General features: G+C 36.2%; 5 protein-coding genes across 7 annotated transcripts; 1 reads left to right on the top strand and 4 right to left on the bottom strand.

Annotated features, from left to right (window-relative positions):
- Positions 1–919: 919 nt before the first annotated feature.
- On the top strand, positions 920–1,588 carry LOC147296957 (Dof-type zinc finger DNA-binding family protein). The gene has a single exon (XM_086229611.1). The coding sequence runs from the start codon at positions 984–986 to the stop codon at positions 1,491–1,493; it is 510 nt and encodes a 169-aa protein (XP_086085737.1). The 5' UTR covers positions 920–983; the 3' UTR covers positions 1,494–1,588.
- A 1,079-nt stretch (positions 1,589–2,667) lies between these two features.
- Positions 2,668–7,116, bottom strand: LOC147296956 (pyrimidine d). 2 transcript variants are annotated; one of them, XM_086254722.1, is made up of 12 exons: positions 7,019–7,116; positions 6,757–6,893; positions 6,415–6,497; positions 5,664–5,987; positions 5,203–5,458; positions 4,686–4,766; positions 4,482–4,589; positions 4,364–4,393; positions 3,675–3,812; positions 3,333–3,370; positions 3,126–3,225; positions 2,668–3,033 (listed from the first exon to the last, which is right to left on the bottom strand). In XM_086254722.1, exons 2-12 carry the CDS (start codon positions 6,889–6,891, stop codon positions 2,959–2,961), a joined length of 1,368 nt encoding a protein of 455 aa, XP_086110848.1. In that variant the 5' UTR covers positions 6,892–6,893; positions 7,019–7,116; the 3' UTR covers positions 2,668–2,958. The 2 variants fall into 2 exon arrangements, with proteins under 2 accessions (XP_086110848.1, XP_086110853.1); XM_086254727.1 differs by lacking the exon at positions 7,019–7,116 and having other exon boundaries at positions 5,664–5,970.
- Positions 7,117–8,862: 1,746 nt separating this feature from the next.
- LOC147296955 (Pollen Ole e 1 allergen and extensin family protein) lies at positions 8,863–9,849 on the bottom strand. Its single transcript, XM_086228926.1, has 2 exons — positions 9,562–9,849; positions 8,863–9,461 (listed from the first exon to the last, which is right to left on the bottom strand). Exons 1-2 carry the CDS (start codon positions 9,719–9,721, stop codon positions 9,115–9,117), a joined length of 507 nt encoding a protein of 168 aa, XP_086085052.1. The 5' UTR covers positions 9,722–9,849; the 3' UTR covers positions 8,863–9,114.
- A 1,355-nt stretch (positions 9,850–11,204) lies between these two features.
- On the bottom strand, positions 11,205–14,837 carry LOC147296954 (14-3-3-like protein B). Its single transcript, XM_086242804.1, has 7 exons — positions 14,676–14,837; positions 14,038–14,344; positions 13,856–13,943; positions 13,012–13,121; positions 12,713–12,861; positions 11,502–11,557; positions 11,205–11,408 (listed from the first exon to the last, which is right to left on the bottom strand). Exons 1-7 carry the CDS (start codon positions 14,746–14,748, stop codon positions 11,406–11,408), a joined length of 786 nt encoding a protein of 261 aa, XP_086098930.1. The 5' UTR covers positions 14,749–14,837; the 3' UTR covers positions 11,205–11,405.
- Positions 14,838–15,631: 794 nt separating this feature from the next.
- On the bottom strand, positions 15,632–20,094 carry LOC147296953 (Hydrolase-like protein family). Of its 2 annotated transcripts, XM_086242802.1 has the most exons (11): positions 19,603–20,094; positions 19,361–19,508; positions 18,865–18,932; positions 18,463–18,533; positions 18,084–18,326; positions 17,353–17,516; positions 17,207–17,262; positions 17,048–17,100; positions 16,147–16,315; positions 15,964–16,061; positions 15,632–15,877 (listed from the first exon to the last, which is right to left on the bottom strand). In XM_086242802.1, exons 1-11 carry the CDS (start codon positions 19,760–19,762, stop codon positions 15,770–15,772), a joined length of 1,338 nt encoding a protein of 445 aa, XP_086098928.1. In that variant the 5' UTR covers positions 19,763–20,094; the 3' UTR covers positions 15,632–15,769. The 2 variants fall into 2 exon arrangements, with proteins under 2 accessions (XP_086098928.1, XP_086098929.1); XM_086242803.1 differs by lacking the exon at positions 15,632–15,877 and having other exon boundaries at positions 15,964–16,073.
- Between the last annotated feature and the right edge of the window lie 447 nt (positions 20,095–20,541).

Raw genomic sequence — 20,541 nt, 5'->3', positions numbered from 1 at the left:
CAAATCAATTGGCAAGAGACTCCGAACATTAATTATATATGATAATACAAGACTTAACATTACTAATGTAATACTCTCAGTAATGATCACTATTATAAGGTTCACTGAGGATATACATTAATCCTGCCGTATTCAATACATTAACCTCAACGTACACTGGCCAAGTCATTGATTGATCTTTATCTATTAAAAAATCCAGTTCATATCTTAAAAGTCATTACTGATCCACATATATAATATACTGTAATTGGAACCTTTTGATATCATGTTAGCACCACCATGTTAATTGCTGGTTCCACTGAGAGCAAATGCACACAATTTGCTTTGCAAAAGCCAAAAGTTGGGGTACTTGCATAAGACCACCAAAACTAATAATCTCGATCTCTTTTTCTCTTTTAATTGTTACAAAGTATAAAGTTGCATTAGAGCTTCACCAGTACTGCTTACAGTTGGGGACTCATTAGATATGGCAGTGAATATATAATCCACCAAAAAGCAAATGCCCAAATGCATGGAGATCGATTTCTCAAAGCTAATAAGCCTTTTATAGCTTTATAATTGCTTTTTAACTCCTTTAGTTTTTTGGCTACATAGAATATGTACACAACATCAACTTTCATTAGCAACAAGCTTTATCTCTTTATGCTCCCATCACCACTAACACTTTTGTACGCGACCTACCTGGATTGGGACCCACATTCTAGGCTTCTTTTTCACCAAAAAAACTACACCATGATGACGTGGAGTAATGATGTGTACAAAAAGCTCATCCCCAGCTTTCCCAAAACCATCCCTCCTGGCTGCTTAATTGGCGGCTGTCACATGAATTTTTATTTGCCTTCTGCTTTTGATTTAATTTAAGCATTTTTTTTATCACCCCCACGTCCTCTCTATATATATAATCTAGCACTTAGCAACCTTCCTTAAACCATACAAAGTTTGTGTGTTTGTTGTGTCTCTTAATTTCTAGTTATCTCGATCCCATGGCTGAGGTCCGCAACAGCCAAGATCATCATGTGCCTGGAATTAAGCTGTTTGGGACAACCATTTCATTGCAAAATAGACAAGTAGTAAAAGATGAACCCAAGAAAGCTGGTGATCATGATCAAACGGTGGAGATGAAGAGGCCAGATAGGATCATACCATGCCCAAGATGCAAAAGCATGGAGACTAAATTTTGTTACTTCAATAACTACAATGTTAACCAGCCTAGACACTTCTGCAAGGGCTGCCAGAGGTACTGGACTGCCGGCGGGGCCCTACGGAACGTGCCCATAGGGGCCGGTCGACGGAAAACTAAGCCCCCGTGCCGCGGGCTGGCCGGCTTCCCGGAGGGTTGTATATACGAGGCTTCAGAGGTAGTGCACCAGTTTGAGTTGGATGGGATGGTGGAAGAGTGGCATGTGGTCGCAGAGGCACAAGGCGGTTACTGCCAAGTTTTTCCGGTCACCAAGCGGCGGAGGAGCGGCTCAGCTGGTCAAACGTGCAGCTGATTCCTTCCTAAATTTTGTCATCCTTATATATTGTAGTAATTTCATGAAAATGAAAAACTTTAATATATATGTATTGTGTTAACCTAAATATAGTAATGGTGTATATACAAATTGGTATTAATCAATTAACCCTTATATGTATATGTGTGTGTCTGTGTGCAAATTAATGGAATCATCTTTCTATTACATGGAATTAAATTTCATTTTTTTAAGATTTCAAAATATTACCGATTTGAAATTGTCGAAATTTTGTTAAAAGTTTCAATTGCATGTTTTAGTCTAAATTTTCAATGAAATCGAAATTTTCTTCAAAATTTTTATATTTTTTAATTCTCGAAATTTCTTTGAAATCTGAAATTTAATTCCTTATTTTATTATATACGATATCAGTATCGTTCATAAATAAAATTGAAAAAGAAAATGTGCTATCAAATTCAATCATGCAAATGAAGTCATATAGAAAGTTCTTGTGTTTGCAGCGCGGCATGAATATTATATGAGGGCTGGGACAGTTGACCATATATATATATGTACCAAGTGGACGGATAAGATTGGTTGACTGACCCAAACTTAAACAGGGAAGAGGCATAAATTACAAGCTAAGTCCGATCATATCTTGGCGATGCCGAATGTTGAAGAGAGAGAAAAAAAAATGACTTTGGGAATTAGAAATTCAAGGAATAAATGCTATGAACAAAGATAAGTAGAAAATCGTATTCCATGAAGAAAGTGATTGAGCGTGATGGAAAGATTAGGGGAAACATATATTTAGCCTAAATTATAAGATAGTGAATTAGTGATAATGACCATTATTGCTAGTTAGAGTGCAAGGTTAAATAAAGTGCAGAAAAAAATTATAAGATATTCAGTTAAAGTGCGAGGTTAAAATGTAAAGTGTCATTAGTTCTACCATTTTCTCTTTCTGTAATTTATATACACTTCCGAATTCTGAAAATTTGGTGCAAAACAACCCCAAAAGAATCTGATTTTTATACACTCATTTTTTTAGAGCCTGCATAAGAGAGTAATAAAACCAGGGAATGCCGAACTTTTATATATCAACTCTAAGCCGGCCTGCAAACTCTTGTTCTGGGTTCCTTATCAATATAATTTGGAATTTCAATGGAAAAGAAAAGACTAAAAAAAAAAAAAAAAACACCTCTAAGCCTGCGTATCTGGAGCCTTTGTTAGAGACGCTTTCTAATAATATTTGGCAACGTTCGCTACAGTAAACTTAGCATTCACATTATAAAGTTCATAGGTACAAAATAATGACTCTTCTATTGCCTCAAATTTTCTCATACTTCACTATTCAAAAATCTCTAACACTCCCCCACCCAAAAAAAAAAAAAAGTTTTAAGAACCAAAACCTACACCATGCAATGGAATTTTCTCCGCAAATAAGTGCACCACACATCTATTTTAAGCTTCCAAGGACCGACTTGAAACCACGCACCGGGCAAAGTCATCTGCAATCTGCACCAACTGCTTCAAGGACGGACTTGAAACCATCCCTTTCTAAGCATTCAGTGATTTCGGCCTAAGGAAACAAAGAAAAAGATAATAAGACAACAAGCATGTTGTTGACATTAGAAAATAGGGCTTCTGCAGAATGGGTGCATCAGAAAATACCTTTATCTGGGGGATTAGAGCAGGCCCCCCATAGGCAAATGATGTATAAAGCTGAACAAGAGTTGCTCCAGCTCTTATTTTTTTGTAAGCATCCTCACCACTAAATCAATTGCATAAACATGGTAAATTTAGAGGAAAAAAGATAATGCCTAATCATGAATAGATGTCAGTCATAATATTATTAACAAATGGATGTTCTGATTTTACCTGCTAATGCCTCCACACCCTATTAAAGGAATCTTTCCCTGATTGATATTAAATTAACAGTATCAAACTCTGATACATAACATAAAAATGGAAACAGGAAAAAAAAAAAAAAAAAAGGATTATCAACAGTACTGCAACTTTTCTTGTGCATAAGCCATGTTAAAATGATCGGTCAGCACAACAGTAAAATGAGATCTCCAGCCTGAATACTCAACATATTTAAAAATTTCAATGATAGAAACTAAAAAGAAGTGCATCTTGTACAAGCCATGTTCTACCTACACTATCTCAGTGGAAGTATCAAGAATAACAAGTTACACAAGTTAGAAAAAAACGACCTACCCTAGTCAAAATGTACATCTCCTTTAAGATACTGGTAGAGATATTAAAGAGTGGCTTCCCACTCAAGCCACCAGTTTCAGAAGCCATTGGATCTTTACTAACCGCATCTGGTCTTGAAACAGTTGTATTTGATATAATCTCGAAGGAAAAAGGAAAATAAAAACAACTCATTATAGCAGAACAAATTGAACGATAATATTTAACTTGCAATAAATGTTAGTATAACCTATACTAAAAGATATATAGTCATAAGCTCATCAACAAATATAGACTCTACTACTAACAATAACAAAAGGTAAAACTTTTTCCCTCTTTTCTTAAAAAAATAGAGGCTGTGAGTTATTGGAGATTCTTCTTATTAAAATGAAAATGTAAAGAATTTTTTAAATATTATCAGAAATATTAATGGAATAATGAAGACAACAAATTCCATGAGATCTTCATCATAAAGTATCAACCATGCAGTGGAATTGTTTGATTAAAAAAATCAAAATCATGCAGCGGAACTCAGCAGAAGAACTTTGAGTTTAATAAAGCACAGTTCAAGCGTTGGTGATATCATCAAATTTGGTCACAGTTGGGCCTCCTAATGCTAGCTTCAGTGCATACTCAAGTATTGATAGGCATGATAGAACATAGGAATATGCTAACAAGGAAAGTAGTTAAGTTTGTGATAGAAGGAAAGATACCAATCCGTCCAAGCGAAGGGCAAGGGCAACCTATATTCATGAACAAAGAACCATGAGAACACCATCCTTTGGGGGGAAGAAAAAAAAAAGTACTCAAATTACGAGCATATATACATACTGCAGCAATATCTTCAAGGTCTTCTTTAGACAAATCTGGAGCAATTTTCACGAGCAATGGAGGAGGGCCCTCCTCACCCCATTGCATTTCATCACGAGCAGCTTGAACCTTGAAGAAAGAAAGTATTACAAGAGCCAACTTTTGCGTCAGAGATTGTTGCCAATTATAAAGAGAGAAAAGAGGTTCATGACTTGAGCTCCATACCTTCTTCACAAGGTCCTTTAACTGCTTTCTTCCCTGAAGCATACGTAACCCAGGGGTGTTGGGTGATGAAACATTAATCACCTGCAAAGTGATAAGCACATATATTGTCAAATTACTGCAACTGGATTTGAACTTGAGACATCTATACAGACATGAAAACATTTTTGCATGCAGCTTGTGAATTATTAGCAAACAACTTATGGAAGTTTAGGGCATACAAAGTTCAGGCTATTGATTATTCAGCTTTCACTACAGAAGTTTAACAGCAATCTTTATCTTAATCTGAATCATTCCAGATACAATTTGATGTCCATATATCCTAGTTAAATAATCAAAGCCAGACTTCCCAATTATTTGCCAAAATATCTAGTTAACATGAACTTTAAAACCCCTCAGAAGACATAATTGACATTAACTTAAGAACTCTACATCTATTTCTTATAAATCAAATTTCAACATTTAGCATAAAAAACTGAAAAATTACTAGGCTATGAGAAATCAGTAGAGAACAATCTACCAAGTAATCAGCATACTGGGACAATGTATGAACCCCTTGTACATAATCTGCAGCAGCATCTTCACTTGTCTTATTTTTTCCAAGATTCACCCCTAGTAAGCCAGGGCCAGCTTTGCCTCCTTTTTTGACTTCATCACCAGAGGAAGGTGAAGTGCTTGAAGTTTCATCCAACTTCCTCTTACCGTGCTGAGCACCCAACCGCTTTGCAACAGCAACAATTCCTTCACTATTAAAGCCACATCGATTGATGATAGCACTGGACATAAAATCAGGCAGATTGATAGCACATAAATCAGAAAACGAAATTTAACCAGTCCAAGTCATCAGAAATCAAACCTTCACAATGCAAAGCACCTTCATTGCCTTTAGAAAGTAAACAGAAAAATTGACTCAACTCAACAAGTTTGAGTCAATTCAAGACATAACCAGAACAACAAAATGAGATAAGAATATGCTCTTACCCTTCCTGACGCAATCTGAAGATACGAGGCTTTGGATTACCCTCCTGTGGAACAGGGGTTACAGAACCAATCTCTACAAAGCCGAAGCCTATACCAAGTAAACCGTCAATAGCCTCAGCATTTTTATCAAAGCCAGCAGCAAGACCTATTGGGTTAGAGAACTTCCTTCCCCAAACTTCTAGCCCTAAATTTGATGGATCAGATCTCTTCTCTCTAGGAACCCAACCACGTGCTGCGGCTGATACAGCAAGTCTGTGAGCAACCTCTGGATCCAAAAGGGCGAAGAATGGATTCACAAGTTTTGTAGCTGAGAATAGCCAGCCACTTCAAAAATTTGATACCCAAAAATTAGCAATAAACGTAACTAAATTTAAAAATTCAATATTTCACAAAAAATTAGGCCATTCAACAAACTGATAATGAATACGATTACATAGTTTCAACTTCATCCACACAAATTAAGTATGCAATACCATAACAATAAAAACCGTAATTACCATGGCAAGAATTAAGCATAACAAAATTAAAATTCCAGAATTCTTTCTCTGATGACCATTGAATTACCATCCAATTTGGGTCTTTAGTGCATCCACCAGGAGCCAGGCATTATGATGGCATACCATAGTGGGGAGTGAAAATACAAAGATAACTAGCATACCATAGTGGGAGAAATACTGTCACCAGACTGGTATACCATAGTAAAGGTATGCAAATACAGCAAAACTTTTACTAAAAGATTTAAATGAGGTACCAGAAAGTTGCTTCATCCACAGTGCTCACATAAGCTCCTCCAGCTATAACTAAACCTAAGGTGGCCCCCGTCAACAACCTCCCCTGCAGTTCAAAATAAGCAGACACCACTTCAGAATCAACAACAATGTCTTCCACTTGTTTAAACAAACTTGGTTTTCAACAAAATGGACTTAAAATTAAACTGTAAGCAAGATAAAGTGAAAAGGCAGCACTTTGGTGAGATGGGTTTGCATTTTACAGGAAACAAATAACATCATAATCGTCAAAATTCATTTTCTGTGATTCTTTGCAATCAAAAAGTTAGTCATGTATATACAAAGGGGAAAAAGAGAGAGCATACTTTCTTAGAAAAATGAGGGATCTTTGGAGTAGTTTCTGCAGCAGAAGAACAATGTCTGGCACTTCCAATAGGAGTTGTACATGCCCTTTTGAACAAAAAGTCTCTCAGTAATTTTCTTGAAGCCCTTGCCGCCATGACTTTCAATAATTAAATAAAATAAAAATTAGAATTAGAATTCTTTCAATGATTTAAATTTCGACCCACAAAATAATTCGGGGAAAAAAAATCAAAGGCAAATTCAGTAATGGGAAAAGGAACGTACAGAGCAATGGAAGCCAAGAGAGTGCTAAACGGCGGGTTGCGGCGGCTAATAGAACGAGCGGGACAGTGGGTATAGGCAAAGCCGCAAAGATGGGTTTGGCTTTTTTTTTTTTGTATGGGTGATATATGGGCACCCGTTTTTTAGATTAATCGGGTTAATGGGTTAATTGTGCGTTTATGGGTCATTAATCGAACTATCCACTCTTTATTAAATTCTCCTTTTATTTTAAGTTTCAAATAAATTGAGAAGAAAAATAAGGATAATGCTATACTTACTACATTCTTATACCACATATTTATACCATCTGACGTGTCATTACTTTATTGGACAATGTTTTTCTTTTTCTTTTTGAGTTTTTCTTTTTATTTTTTAGTATCCAATGTATGAATGCCATGTAAGTTGCCACATAAGGTGGTATAAAATTATGGTATAAAAATGTGGTATATGTAGCACTACTGAAAAAATAAAAAGAGATTAATAAATTATATATATATTCATAAATTAAATAAAAGTTTTTTTAATTAAATAATTTAAATAATTTATGGAGGAAGAATTCAAACTTAAGATCTCAAATGTAAAACTAAATGCTCTTTTAACTACTACCTCTAGTCTCTACCGTTGATGAAGTAGTTAAAGCATTGAAAAGAAAACCCTTTTTTTCGTAACTGTAATATTGACAAAAATAAGAGAATAAATTGAATTGCGTCTATTAAAATTACAAGTTGTCTAGTGATAAAAAGGACAAGTACCAAGCAAATGTAAACGTCTCAAAAAGCATTTAAGGATGCATTTGGTATTCCATTTGAAAATTGTTTTTAACAATTTTCTTCCTTATTTCATGCATTAATATCATTAATAAAAATAAAAAATAAAGCGGCTTTACTAGCTCCTATATTGCTTTTAATTTGATCATGAAGATTGATCTTCTTTACAAATCTATTTTATGTTTTTTAATTTTCAGCTTTGGATTTCTTTTTTCCATTTGCCAAACACTTAAATTTTTTTTTTTGTTAAAACACTTATTTCTTGAATAAAATATAGGGGAGTGGTATTCACACTTCCCAAAAAGCTTCCTTCACTTCACATGTGAAGAGTGCAAGAAATTACCTAAAGAAAAGCACTACCCTAAAAATAATCCAACAGACATGTTAAGGACCAGAAGAACAAGGCATAGACATTAGACAGAACAAATTTCTCAAAATATACATATTGCTTTTTGGGGAAATACTTGGGTCTTGGGACCCCTCATATACTTAAAGTTGATGTGGTCTACTAAATGAGGCCATCTGTCCCTGTTTTAATTTTTTATCCAAGCAACCAAACACACCAATTTTATTGTTAACCTCAAATTCAAACATCCAATATCTTTGATTCCTCTCCCAAACTCTGCACCCGCACCATTAATTTGAGAATATTACAATTTCTAGCTTATAATTAATCTCTTTCGATGAGGAATTGGTTTCATCACTTTTACAAGTTCTAGTGCTGTGAACTGAAAACGCCAACCATTCAAATAAGAAAGTTAAAGTTAATTATATATATAGAACACCCAATTCAAGAGTGTCGATCCAAAGAAATAGACTGTTTCATAATTTTCTGCTATATATATTTTTTAAAATTGCAATTCAAGAAGGGGATAATATTGCTTTATGATTCACTGACATAGTGAGATCGATACCCAAATGCCATCGCAATTAATTTGATATAGTAAATGTTAGCTTAATATACATTAATTGTTGTCGTTCAAAAATCAAAAGTAATTTGCACCATCCACTAAATTAAATTAAAAGTAATTATCTCCCCTGGCAAAAAAAAAAAGGCAATTATCCGTAGAAGAGATAAAAAAGACAAAGCAAGTAGTCATGAAATGGAAAGAAATGTAGGTTTGTTCCAGTGAATAATATAATAAATCCCTTTGCATCTTACTCTCTTCACCAAGACTGAAAAGAGTACGAATTAATTAGTAGGGAAAGGGAAACTATACGAAACCCATTTATTGAATAGACGAGAGATCGACAAGAGGGATTCCTATTTATCCAAAAATGGTTGGTTGAGGATGAAGAGATGATGAGATGACGTGATCGTGACGTAAGTAGTTATGCGATGTTGCCGTCGGGGGTGAGTCCGAGCTCTTTGAGGACCTCAGGGCAGTGGGGAAGAGGCTCCTTCCTAAGGAAGCCAAGAGGGTTGGCAATGCGTACAGGGCCGGCGATTCCATTGTTGTTTGTGAGGCTGATTCTGGCGCTGATTCTGGAGAAGGAGTCATGGCTGATGTCACTGCACTCAGCCTTGGGGCTGCTCACCAGAGCCACCTCACAAACCTCCTCCTCATGGTCTCCCTCCACTTGAATATGGTACCTTCCTTGCTCCTCGGTCTCCGCCTCTCTGCTGTATGTTATACTTCCGCCTTCGCGCTCTCTGCACTCCAACCGCACCTTTGCACCTGCACCATGCGCATCACATAATCCATAAAACTATTTGTGTCATATTTATATATATATCTGACTTCGTCGCCTTTAATCAATTAATGTATATATACATACCTTGAATGAACTCACTGATCCTTGTTATAAACTGGATACGGCAACTGTCACAGTAAACTGTGCCCTCCACCTTGAGGGTCTCCTCGCAGTGAGCGAAACCGAGGAGGGACAAGAAGCAAAGGGCAGAGGCAAGGATAATACTTCTGGACTTTGTCATCATTGTTGATTTATCTCGTTTTTGCTTGTTTGGAGTTGAATTCAAAGGAGGAACAGACTATATGTAGATGAATTAGCATGGCTCTCTCTTTTATAAGGTCAAACAGTACTACGCATATTTTGGGGAATTTGTTGTCTTTTAGTAAGCAGTTATTTTTCTGAGGTTGTCATTTTTCACCTCATTTATATATGGTTGAGAATTTGAGATAATTATTTTGACCCGCTCTTTTGCTTCTTAAATTTCTCTGTCTTGGATTATATTTATTAATTTTTTAGTTTTCGGAAAATAAGTGTTTTGTCAAAACAAAAAAAAGTGTTGGTGGAATACTAGACCATTACTAACAAGTAGCTTTGTCGCCCGAGTTATGCACTTATGCCTGCAAAACCAATGGTTAAGGTTGCGTTTCTTTTTGCCGGAAAATCATGGAAAAACAGTAAATTTAACGAAAGCCCAAAGTATTTGTTTTTTTTTTTGTTATTTAAATTAGAGCTGTAGTATTTGTTTTCTTGACTCTATTTCCTTTAAACCAAGAGCGTTTAAAAGAAGCTCTGTCCAATAATAATGGTTGTTAGATACAATTGTCAAAATGGCAGGTTAAGAATTGAAGGAGGACTTCATGATACCTTTTAAGCTGTTGAGGGAGAAAGGTTAGTATTTTTTATTTTTTTTAATGGATGACTAAGGAATACCTTAATTTTTGTCAGGTTATGTTTGAACAGGCCTATTCAGGTGTGACGTAGTGCGAACGTCCACACATTCGCACTTGATGCCGAGCGTTCGGCACTGATTCAAAGATGTTCATGTTATAATTTAACTCCGGAATTTTAAGCTAGAGTTAAACCTTAACATAACGCTTCTATCAAGTCTATTTTATACTCTAAGAGAGAATAAAGTGAAAAAAATGAGAATTTACCCTCAAAACTTCACCCAGAAAACAACACTCACCTGTGTTAAAATTTTGTTGCTAAACGTTCGGTGATAGTTGCGCACTACGAGTTATGTCTGAATATGTTTTCAGAAATACAGACCCACGGGTGAATGGTGACCGGTGAGAACAATGGGGAAATGGTAGTTAACTTGTTGATTGAAGGTGCTAACTGCTGAATGATGCCCCTGCAGCCCAGTCCTTGTGGGCAAGGGCTCTCAACCAGCACTTTCTAATCATAGCAACCCGTTTGTGTGAAAATCAAATGAAAACAACTTTTCTATATTTTTCAGTTCTTTTTAGTCTAGAGAAAATTCCCTGAGAAATTATCTTTTGCCAAGCAAACGGTCAACTCAACTGGCTATCTCCCTTATCAGGTTATTCTTGCCGTTGGATATTGATGCTCTGTCATTACAGATATCACGGCTAAAAGGAAACAACACAAACAGCCCAAGAAAACATACCACACATTCAGAATCAGCAGATAAAGCAATGACAATATGATGTCAAACCCCAACTAAATGGAGAGCCACATTCTCAAATCTAAACAGAGGATGGATATGTAGAAGAAAGCCTTTGCATTAGGTCAAGAGCATGGAGAGATGAAGTCGAGGTTTGAAAATGTACTAGCAATAAGGCCAAACTACAATAACAAAAATCACAAAAAGGAAAAATATGAAAAAGCACCCTAAAAGAGTAAAACATGCATTAACTTTGCTCCATCTATAGAATACAGAAGCCGTAGCCATGGTCCGCTTCAATTCACTGCCCAAAGAAAAAGGAAAATAAGGATGTCAAGGACCCAATATGGCCAAAAATGAAAGAACAAAATGGTGGCTAGATAAGCAAATAAATTACCTCTGCATCTTCACCTCCAGTTTTAGCAGAGCTGTCCACCTTCTGGACTTCTTCAGCTGTAGAAAAGTATTAAATGAATAAATAATGCAGATTAACATTAACTCGTTAATAAAATTTGGAGCTTAGGGGCATTTGGAACAATAGTGCAACTCAACTTAAGATTTAAGAACAAAAGCAAGTTCCAACAACACAGTTCCAGCTCATCTTGACAGTACTATTAGATTATTTGCAGTGTACCCAAAAAATTTATCAACTCTTTCGTTTTTGATCAAACGATATTGGGGGAAGGAGGATTCGAACTCGGGGCTTCGAGTGTGGGGGGTGAATGCTCTTAACCACTAGAGCTACAAAAGCCCCCACAACAATTTCTCATCTCTTTCATACAACATTTATAATCTGCATTAATCCATATAGCAGTGATTCCACTTTATAGATTGCAGAGTTCATGATTGCGAAGAAATTCTATAAAGAAAACTATGGATCATTAAATATAAAAATTCTTCTTTTCAGGAAAAGAATTACCATTTTCACAATATAAATTTTATGTCAGCCAATTAATATCGAATATCTCTCAATATAATCGACAAATTTCTATGATACAAGAATACTATAAATCCAAGCACTCTGGAATGGTAACAACTCAATGTAATGAAAAAAAAACAGAAGGGCCATTGGACATCTTATTAGACTCAAGCTGGGAAAGAAAAGGGAAAAAATATATCACAATTCACACCCTTGCAACATAACAACACATAAAACTTTCATTCTAAGTTCTACTTTTTTTTGGACTAAATTCCGAGTTCTGCTTTATTTATAACTTTTATGTATTCATTTTCATTCTGCAACTATTATTTTTTATTTGCTACATAAAAAGCATAGGTACAATATGTTATGACTTACCCCACCCATTTCAACTTCACCTGATAAAGCATCAAGACTCATCTGATAGTATGTAACCACTATCAAACTAATGTTATTACATAACCATGTTACATGCATGAGCATGCAAAACTATGCTCTCTCTCTCTCTCTCTCTCTCTCTCTCTCTCTCTCTCTCTCTCTCTCTCTCTCATAATACAGCTACAAAATTCAAACTATAATTTACAACATGAAAATCACTAACATTAGCACCACTAACATGAACAATAGCAACAAGGATAAGATCAAACTTGAGAGATATTCTATTGATATTAAAGTAATTTATAAAATACCTCCATCCTCTGGAATGTCAGAGGTCCACAGTGTAAGGTTGTCCCTCAAGAGCTGCATGATTAATGTGCTGTCTTTGTATGATTCCTCACTCAAGGTATCCAATTCTGAGATAGCTTCATCAAAAGCTTGCTTTGCAAGGTGACAGGCTCTGGTACAAGTTACCAATGTACAACCAGGTAAATTTCTTTTCTTCTAATTTTGCTTTCGGCGAAAACAATCAAAATAGGCATTACATAGTTAATAAAGAAAAAAACGATATCATGAATCTTGGTCACAATAAATATAATTACACACATACCTTTCAGGAGAGTTTAAAATTTCATAATAAAAGACAGAGAAGTTCAAGGCCAAACCCAGTCTGATGGGATGTGTAGGAGGTAAATCACTCTCTGCTTTACTAGAAGCTGCCTGCAAAATAGATAAACATAATGAACAACTAATAGTGACAAATCAGGTACTTGCACTAGAATCAGTATAACCATTTCAAGCATCCTCTGCAGTTTCCTCATTACTCACAGATCAATAGATCATACATATAAATGATAAGGGTCAGATGCAACTCATAATTAGGGCAAACAACCAGAAGCGAAAAGATAAAGAACAGGGACCTAGCAGAATCCCTCACTGAAGGATTCCTTAATAGGTTGCTTCGGCCAAAAAGAATAAATAACTTCAAAAAGTGCATACACAATGCACAATCAGCTAAGCAGTTTAGACTGTAAGAAAATGCACCAGACCTACCTACATCCTTAATCAATTATAGCATATACCTAATCATAAGAATTTTTATAAACACATAAGAACTTATCCTAAGGCTTAGATATACCCCAGCCCCACCACAACTAGAATCACCTAATCAAAGACAAGGACCACCATATGATGCATTGTCTGTTGAAATCAAATCCAGTATAATGTATACAGAACCGTAGCATTAGGTAGTCATTTTCAACATAAGAAGATACAAGTAGATAGTACCAACATTAAAATCAGAAATAAGTTTCACTTTTTCCCTGTTCAAGCATAAACCAAATTACCGTTTACTAACATTAACAAAAAGTTCATAGTACTGTTTACTTTCCTTTTTCTTATCTTTCTTAGCAAACAAACAGCCCATACACCAAATTAAAGATCATCTCGTATACCTGATAAGCTTGCATTGACTGATCAGCAACCTCTTTCCTCTCATCACCAGTCTTAAACTCTGCCAAATACCGGTAATAGTCTCCTTTCCTGTAATCACACAAAATAAACAACTCAAAAGTCAAAACGCTAAAAACCCTAATCCACTCCAAAACACTCGAACAAAAGCTTCAAAACCACCAACATTTTGTAGAAAAACACAGTGGACTCAAAGGCCGAGCAGGACGGAATGAGATGCTCATCAACAACCCTCATGATGTCGCTGCAAATGATGGAGATCTCGGACTCGACCTTGTGCCTGTACTCCTTGATACGGTTCACATTCTGATCGTTACCTCTGCCCTCCTCCTTCTGTTCGACCGACGATAGAATTCTCCACGAAGCCCTACGAGCTCCAATCACGTTTTTGTACCCAACCGATAGTAGATTCCGCTCCTCTACGGTGAGCTCCACGTCAAGCTTCGCTACTTTCGTCATCGCATCCACCATTTCTGCCAAATGTGCAAAAGATAAAGTAAATGCAAGTCAAAACCCTAAGTGTAGGCCCGAGTTTGGATGCCGAGAAAATGCATGAAAATGTAAGAAACCAAAGGCTTAGATCTCAATTTTTTTATAAAATAAAATCGAGCCTGCGAGAGAAGTTCCTAATACTGATCGAGTTCAGATTCTTTTAATTAAATCGAAAAAAAAAAGAGAGAGAGAGAGACAATTCATAGTTCATTTACTTTTTTGGTTTCTTCGGTTTTCTCATTAACCAAACAAAGTATAAGGCTTTCTTAAAAATTTGAAAAAAAACAATAGAAAATAGTGAGGGAATGAGACCATCGTAGCGCTCGGCTTGTTCGGCGAGCTTAGCGATGTAGACGTAGTTCTCTCTGTCCTTGGAGGAAGCCATGGCCGATTTCTCTCTCTCTCTCTCTCTCTCTCTCTCTGTGAGCTCTCAGCCTTGTTTCTTTCTCTCCCTCTCAGTCTTTTATGAAAAAGGTCTGGGGACCGTGTGGTATGGTTGGGTGAGGACCGGTTGGAGGCCCGGACAGGTACCGCATCCCACTATGGCAGGACAGGCCCGGTTCAATTCTGACATAACATTCCCACGCGCTACTGGGAACGTCAGCCCACGTACTGCTTGATTTCGTGAGAGTATTCCCTACGATTTAGGCATAGCGCGTGTATATTAGATGTAGCGGGAGATGGGAAAGATTGTGGCGGGGCAAGAATTTTTTTTTTTTTTTTTTTAATATTAATATTATTATTTTTGCTTGGCAATAGCCAATAGCTTTTTAGTAAATGTTAAGAAATCCCCTTTAGATATTCAACAAACTTAAAAACAAATCATCGCATTGTTGGACCCTTGCTTGGGAATTTCTTTTAATGCATTTAAAACATTTTGTACCACTATATTCAACAAATTTATATTTTTATTATAATATCAGCAAATGAATTTCTTTGAGTTTGAGTAATTAAATCCACCACATGATTATAATAATGTAGTATGACTGTATGAGTCGTATGACAATTGACAATCCTACCAGAGTTTCTCACGGATTGAAAGCATCAAAAGGATGGCATTATCCTTGGTTTGGGTTTGACATTCGTCATGATGCCTTTGTTATTGTTGCCAATGCTAATAAGCCTTGGCGTGAAACCAACAACATTCAATTTTTTGTTGAACTTCCTGGAAAGTCTTTTTTTGCAGAACATCTCTCACTCTCATGCATGTCTGTGTGCGTCTGTTTTCGATCGTCTACTTAGGTCTTCCGACATCCTTCGACATATCAAAGCTTACATAAGGCAACCAATGAGGTAAAGGGATGTACAATAATGACCAATAAATGTGATTGATTGATCTCATAATATTGTCAAGTTATTCTACATGTTTCAGCTACATTGTACTTACATATACATACACATTATAGCTATAAGCTGGCAGTAACAAATGAGGTGGAAGATTCTTGTTGCTTTAGGGTGTCAGCGACGTGGGCGACCACTCCAGCACCGGCATTGTGAAGCCATTCATTTTTTACCTGGATTCACAAACAGCAATGGATTTAATTCGAAACTCAAACAGTGAAGGAAAATCTTCTGAAGAAAGATTGATTGATAACAGTACATGAATGTTGTTATGGGCAAAGAAGGGCCAGATTGCTGAATGAAAACTGACATCAACTTTCTTCCATCCTAACTGCTGTAAGCCGAGTATCATTTCCTCTGTTCACCATACTAAACAAATCGTTACTCAATGACATGGGAAACAATGTCATCATATTGTGAATTTCTGTTGGCAATTACGTACCTTCGACAATTTCATGATATTCCAATGTGTTCTGTGGGTTGGGTGCACTTTGGGCCGCCTCCTTTGCTTTAGCTGCTTCCGGAGGAAACTGGGGCCCGTCAGAGGAAACTGGGGGATAATACTCAACATCTACAACATGCTTGTAGCCATCCAGAGACCGCCGAGGGGGCTGCCAATGACATTTAGAAATATCAGAGGGATACATAGAGCCCAAGGATAAACTCACCATTTAGATTATTCAATAACTAAACTATTTAGCTTGAGAAACACAATGGCCGTGAAAAAACCATAATGCTTCCTTCGAAGGAGATCACATAAATTTACAGAAGTTACATTACATCAAAATATAATAGCAGCTAGAAAAGATGTTCGATTAGTAGCCATTTGTGTATCTGATCTTGCAGGAGAACATGTATCTATCTTTCCCAAAAATAAAATTAATAATCAGATCCAACCATATAAATGAAGTTAACATAGTGGGAAAAAGAAAGACCCCTATCATCTGATAACACCCTCTCAATAACTTGAGGGGCATACCCCATCCACAGCACAATATTGAGTAGCATCTGAACAACTCCACAATTATGAAATGACACTTGTAATTGCCAGCATGGCAACACCAAACAAGGCCCTGCTTTAACTAGTAGCAGAAACATTCAGTCATAAAAAACGCACATTCAACAAGGCCCTGATTTATTTGGCATCTTCCAAAATAAATTTGCATATGTAAATTACAAACAACAGGAGCTGACAAGAATCAGTTAGTAATTATAATACACATTCAAACCCTCTTTTTTTATAATTCCATCTCAGTCCTTAATGCATTACTCATTTACTCAACAGTAAATTAATGAACAGCAATAAACTTATGGCATAGCTCAAGCAGAGAATTAACTGTCACCTTCAAAATTTCTGTCTCCCTCCTAATGGATGATGTGCGCCAACCAACCATATCTGTATAGTGTTAAAGAAACTGATATGTTGAAGAGAGGACTAATGAATTGAAAGTTAATACAGTCATCTTATTATGCTAAAAAGTGGATGATATAGAGTAGGATACGATCATAAGATACATTAGCATAAAGAATGCGAGATCTGAAAGACCCCAAAGCAGATCTGCAAAATTAAACATATTAGAATCACTATAGAAATTTGGGGAAAAAAAAAGAAGAAATTGCCTAAAGTAATATAAAATGCTCTGCTTACACAAAGCTTCCATCTTCACAGTCAGATGCCATTCTCAACAGAAGTGGTGGTCTTTCAGGTTTACCATCAGTGAGGAACAGCTGGCTACCAGTTCGACCAACAACAATAGGAGCAATTGGCGCAGCCAGCTTTTCTAAGATTGGTACTCCCAATAGAAACGGCAGCTGAAGAAAGATCATAGACGGAAATTCAAACTTTACTATTTGAATGTAAGGTTCAAGTAGTCCCAGGTACTGGATATAAACAGCTATCTTAATTCAGCATACAGCGGGAAAGGTATTTAGTTAACCAATGATTTCTGTCATTGTTATAACATGCAAAGTCTCAGTATTAGGACTATGTTATATAGCTCTCGTTAACGTACACATCTGATTGACATTATGAGACAATTGTATGGTATGGATTCTTGGATATACTATATCCCAGCTGTTTTATAGCTAACAATTACAAAGTACATCAAAAATTCTACACCAGTCCTAAAACAGAATGTCCTCAAACAACTTTTGAATGTCAGACAACAAAATACTTGAATTAAACAGTGCATCCTTTATCACAAAAAGTTAAACTATTTAGTCATCCTTTATGAAGTGCATTAAGCACATGGATGTAAGTTGGAATGCCAAGTCCGAATGACTTTAGAAAGAAGTAAGGCACATCAGAAGAGTGCAGAATGGCATCAATATTTATATGTAACTATTGTAAAGGTAATTATATAAAGATGATAAACATACCTGCCTTTTCCCTCTCACCCCAAGATGTGGAGTTGCCAATGTCACAAAATTGATTGGCTCTAACCCAGCAATCTTTCCTCGTCTCAAAGAGTATGCTTCTTGTGAATTTGCAATAGTTGGATTGGCACTATCATTGGGTGTGTAAAGGACAGAAACTGCATATCTTGCAAACAATCCCCCTAGAGAATGGGCTAAAATTGAGATTTTCTTTAGGCTCTCTGTCTTTTGCACAACTTGCATGACCTGTTAATCACGAATGCCAAGATTATGCAACTATAGTATGCTACTTCCCAACAAAGCCACAGGTAGCATGATATATAATTAAAGGTTAAGACTTTTAAACAGTTTCTTGTTATGCTTATAAATTTTAAACACTCACTTCATCTGCTAATCTTTTTCCAGCTCCATCAATCCCGGAAAAAGTTTTAGTGTATGTGTTAGATGAACTTGCTGCAAATAGATTAACAATAACATTAACACTCACAGACTAACAACCTACATCAAATTCATGCATGCGAAGGCAGGGTGACTGAATAAAGCAATCTTATGTGCAAAGTGTGCTATCATTATCTGTCACACCTTAGTGACCTAATATGCGTTCTTTCCAGTAGATAAATAAGATACTATATCGTTCCAGTCCAGGTTTCTCATTAGTCTGACAGCTGTCAACATACGCCAACTGCCTTTTCTGAGTGGTGCCCTGTTTCTTACTGTTCTTGGAACTTATTAATTTCACATATTTGAAATTAAAGTAAGCTGAAAGTAAGTGAGATCAATTTACCATAAATTAAGAAGTTTCTTCCTAGACGTTTTCTTAACTCTGCTTCCACATATGTCCAGTCACTTGGGCTGCATTACTAAGAATCAGTCAACTGGATATCAATTTTGGGAGGAAAAAAGCCCAAAAAAAAAAAGCATAGTCATCAAGACAAAGTCAAAGCAATGAACTGTTGAAAGAGCCTATTGGAAGCCTTGAACATGTAGAATCCAAAAACTGAAAGTAGCAATACAAAGACTCAGAGAAAATTAATAAATTATTTTATGCACAAACATATTTTCAACAGCACAAGAATTCTAGCACAAACAAACAAAGACTTCACACATCCTCTACCTGACTTTCCTTATCATCCCCATTTGTTTCAATGAAAAAAACAAACTTCTGAGAAAATTTTCCTTTCACTTTTGTAAAATTTAGAGGAACCAAACAAACAAAAGAAGTAAGAAATGGTCGAAATCGAAACACACAGGAGGTGTTTGAGACATAGAACAACATATACCTTGCCAAGATGCCATGAACAAGGACAAGAAGATGATCAGGCTTATTTTCTGCACTTGAAACGCCACTGGAGGATGCAAACTTTCCCTGACGAGTACTACTCATAGCTTGAGCTCGAAGGCCTTGGTTTCTCCAACTATTATATGTGCCTGAATATGTCATTAATTTGATGAAAAAAAAGCAAATAATACACCTTTTGAATGAAACCTCAATCAATTCTTCTCAGATGAGATAGAGAATTACCAGAAAATCCCAAGGACGAAGAAGAGCAACAGGACGAAGATGACGAGGAGGAGGCCGAGGAAGAAGAGGCTACAGGTCCTTGCGAGCCATTATTTCGTCGATTGCTACTAAATCTCGGAGAGTAGGCACAGCGCGCGTGAATCAGAGAAGCGGATGCCATATGAATAAAATATATGGTATATATAGAGATATGGCAGAAACAGAGATAGATGAGGAGGGAGAGAGATCCTAATTTCTCGTTTGCATCAAAGAGAAGTCAGCATCGACTGCCATACGCAATTCCATGACTCTCTTCTTCCACTAAACGTCTACACCCCCCTCACTCTGCGGTAATTTCGATTTTTTTCTTTTCGAGGTAATAAGAATTTAAGCATCATAAACATTCAGACAACATGGTACTTTATTTTTTGTTTTTATTAGAAAAATTGGTACTTCAAATCTGGAGCTGGAAGCCTGGAACAAGGGGGCAAAATCATGTTTTTTATTACAAAAGAATGTGCCTATGGAGGTTTGGATGATTAGGTGACCAACCAATTAATCAAACCTTCCCCACATGATTTCCAAATATTAAATAATTTAAATAATTTTTATTTTTGTATTAATAGCCAATTGAAGCAGTACTGTAATAGGAAATTAGTAATATATTGTGTTAATAGAGGGTCAATGATCATTTAATTTAGTAATGATATATAGCCTTTCTTTCATAACAAAAAAATTCCAAGTTCAATTTTATGACAATAATAGTTGATTAATAAAGATTGTTTTAGTAGGGAAAATGTTGAAGACAAGAGAAGCATATCATAATGAGGTAAATGTTCATAAAATTATTTTGGGTTGAGGTGATGTGACATTTGGTGAGGTGTTCAAATCAAACAGCGCCAATAATTGTGGATGTGCATTGGGTATGGGCCAAGTGCTACATGGATACATGCATGCCTA

The sequence above is a fragment of the Dryas octopetala genome, chromosome 1 (assembly GCF_963921425.1).
Source record: "Dryas octopetala chromosome 1, drDryOcto1.1, whole genome shotgun sequence".
NCBI classification, from domain to species: Eukaryota; Viridiplantae; Streptophyta; class Magnoliopsida; order Rosales; family Rosaceae; genus Dryas; species Dryas octopetala.
Note: the sequence above shows the minus strand (reverse complement) of the source record. Positions and strands in the feature narration are given on the sequence as shown.

Coding starts and splice junctions, on each gene's coding strand:
- LOC147296957 (XM_086229611.1), top strand. CDS start 984: ATGGCTGAGGTCCGCAACAGCCAAGATCATCATGTGCCTGGAATTAAG.
- LOC147296956 (XM_086254722.1), bottom strand. CDS start 6,891: ATGGCGGCAAGGGCTTCAAGAAAATTACTGAGAGACTTTTTGTTCAAA. Junction 4,394..4,481: donor ACCTTGAAGATATTGCTGCA/GTATGTATATAT, acceptor TCATGAATATAG/GTTGCCCTTGCCCTTCGCTT. Junction 3,371..3,674: donor AGATGTACATTTTGACTAGG/GTAGGTCGTTTT, acceptor AATATCAATCAG/GGAAAGATTCCTTTAATAGG.
- LOC147296955 (XM_086228926.1), bottom strand. CDS start 9,721: ATGATGACAAAGTCCAGAAGTATTATCCTTGCCTCTGCCCTTTGCTTC. Junction 9,462..9,561: donor GATCAGTGAGTTCATTCAAG/GTATGTATATAT, acceptor CGCATGGTGCAG/GTGCAAAGGTGCGGTTGGAG.
- LOC147296954 (XM_086242804.1), bottom strand. CDS start 14,748: ATGGCTTCCTCCAAGGACAGAGAGAACTACGTCTACATCGCTAAGCTC. Junction 14,345..14,675: donor ACAAGCCGAGCGCTACGATG/GTCTCATTCCCT, acceptor CACATTTGGCAG/AAATGGTGGATGCGATGACG. Junction 11,558..12,712: donor TGACATTCCAGAGGATGGAG/GTATTTTATAAA, acceptor ACTTTTCTACAG/CTGAAGAAGTCCAGAAGGTG.
- LOC147296953 (XM_086242802.1), bottom strand. CDS start 19,762: ATGGCATCCGCTTCTCTGATTCACGCGCGCTGTGCCTACTCTCCGAGA. Junction 18,933..19,360: donor GTTCATGGCATCTTGGCAAG/GTATATGTTGTT, acceptor TTAGTAATGCAG/CCCAAGTGACTGGACATATG. Junction 16,062..16,146: donor ATATCATGAAATTGTCGAAG/GTACGTAATTGC, acceptor TATGGTGAACAG/AGGAAATGATACTCGGCTTA.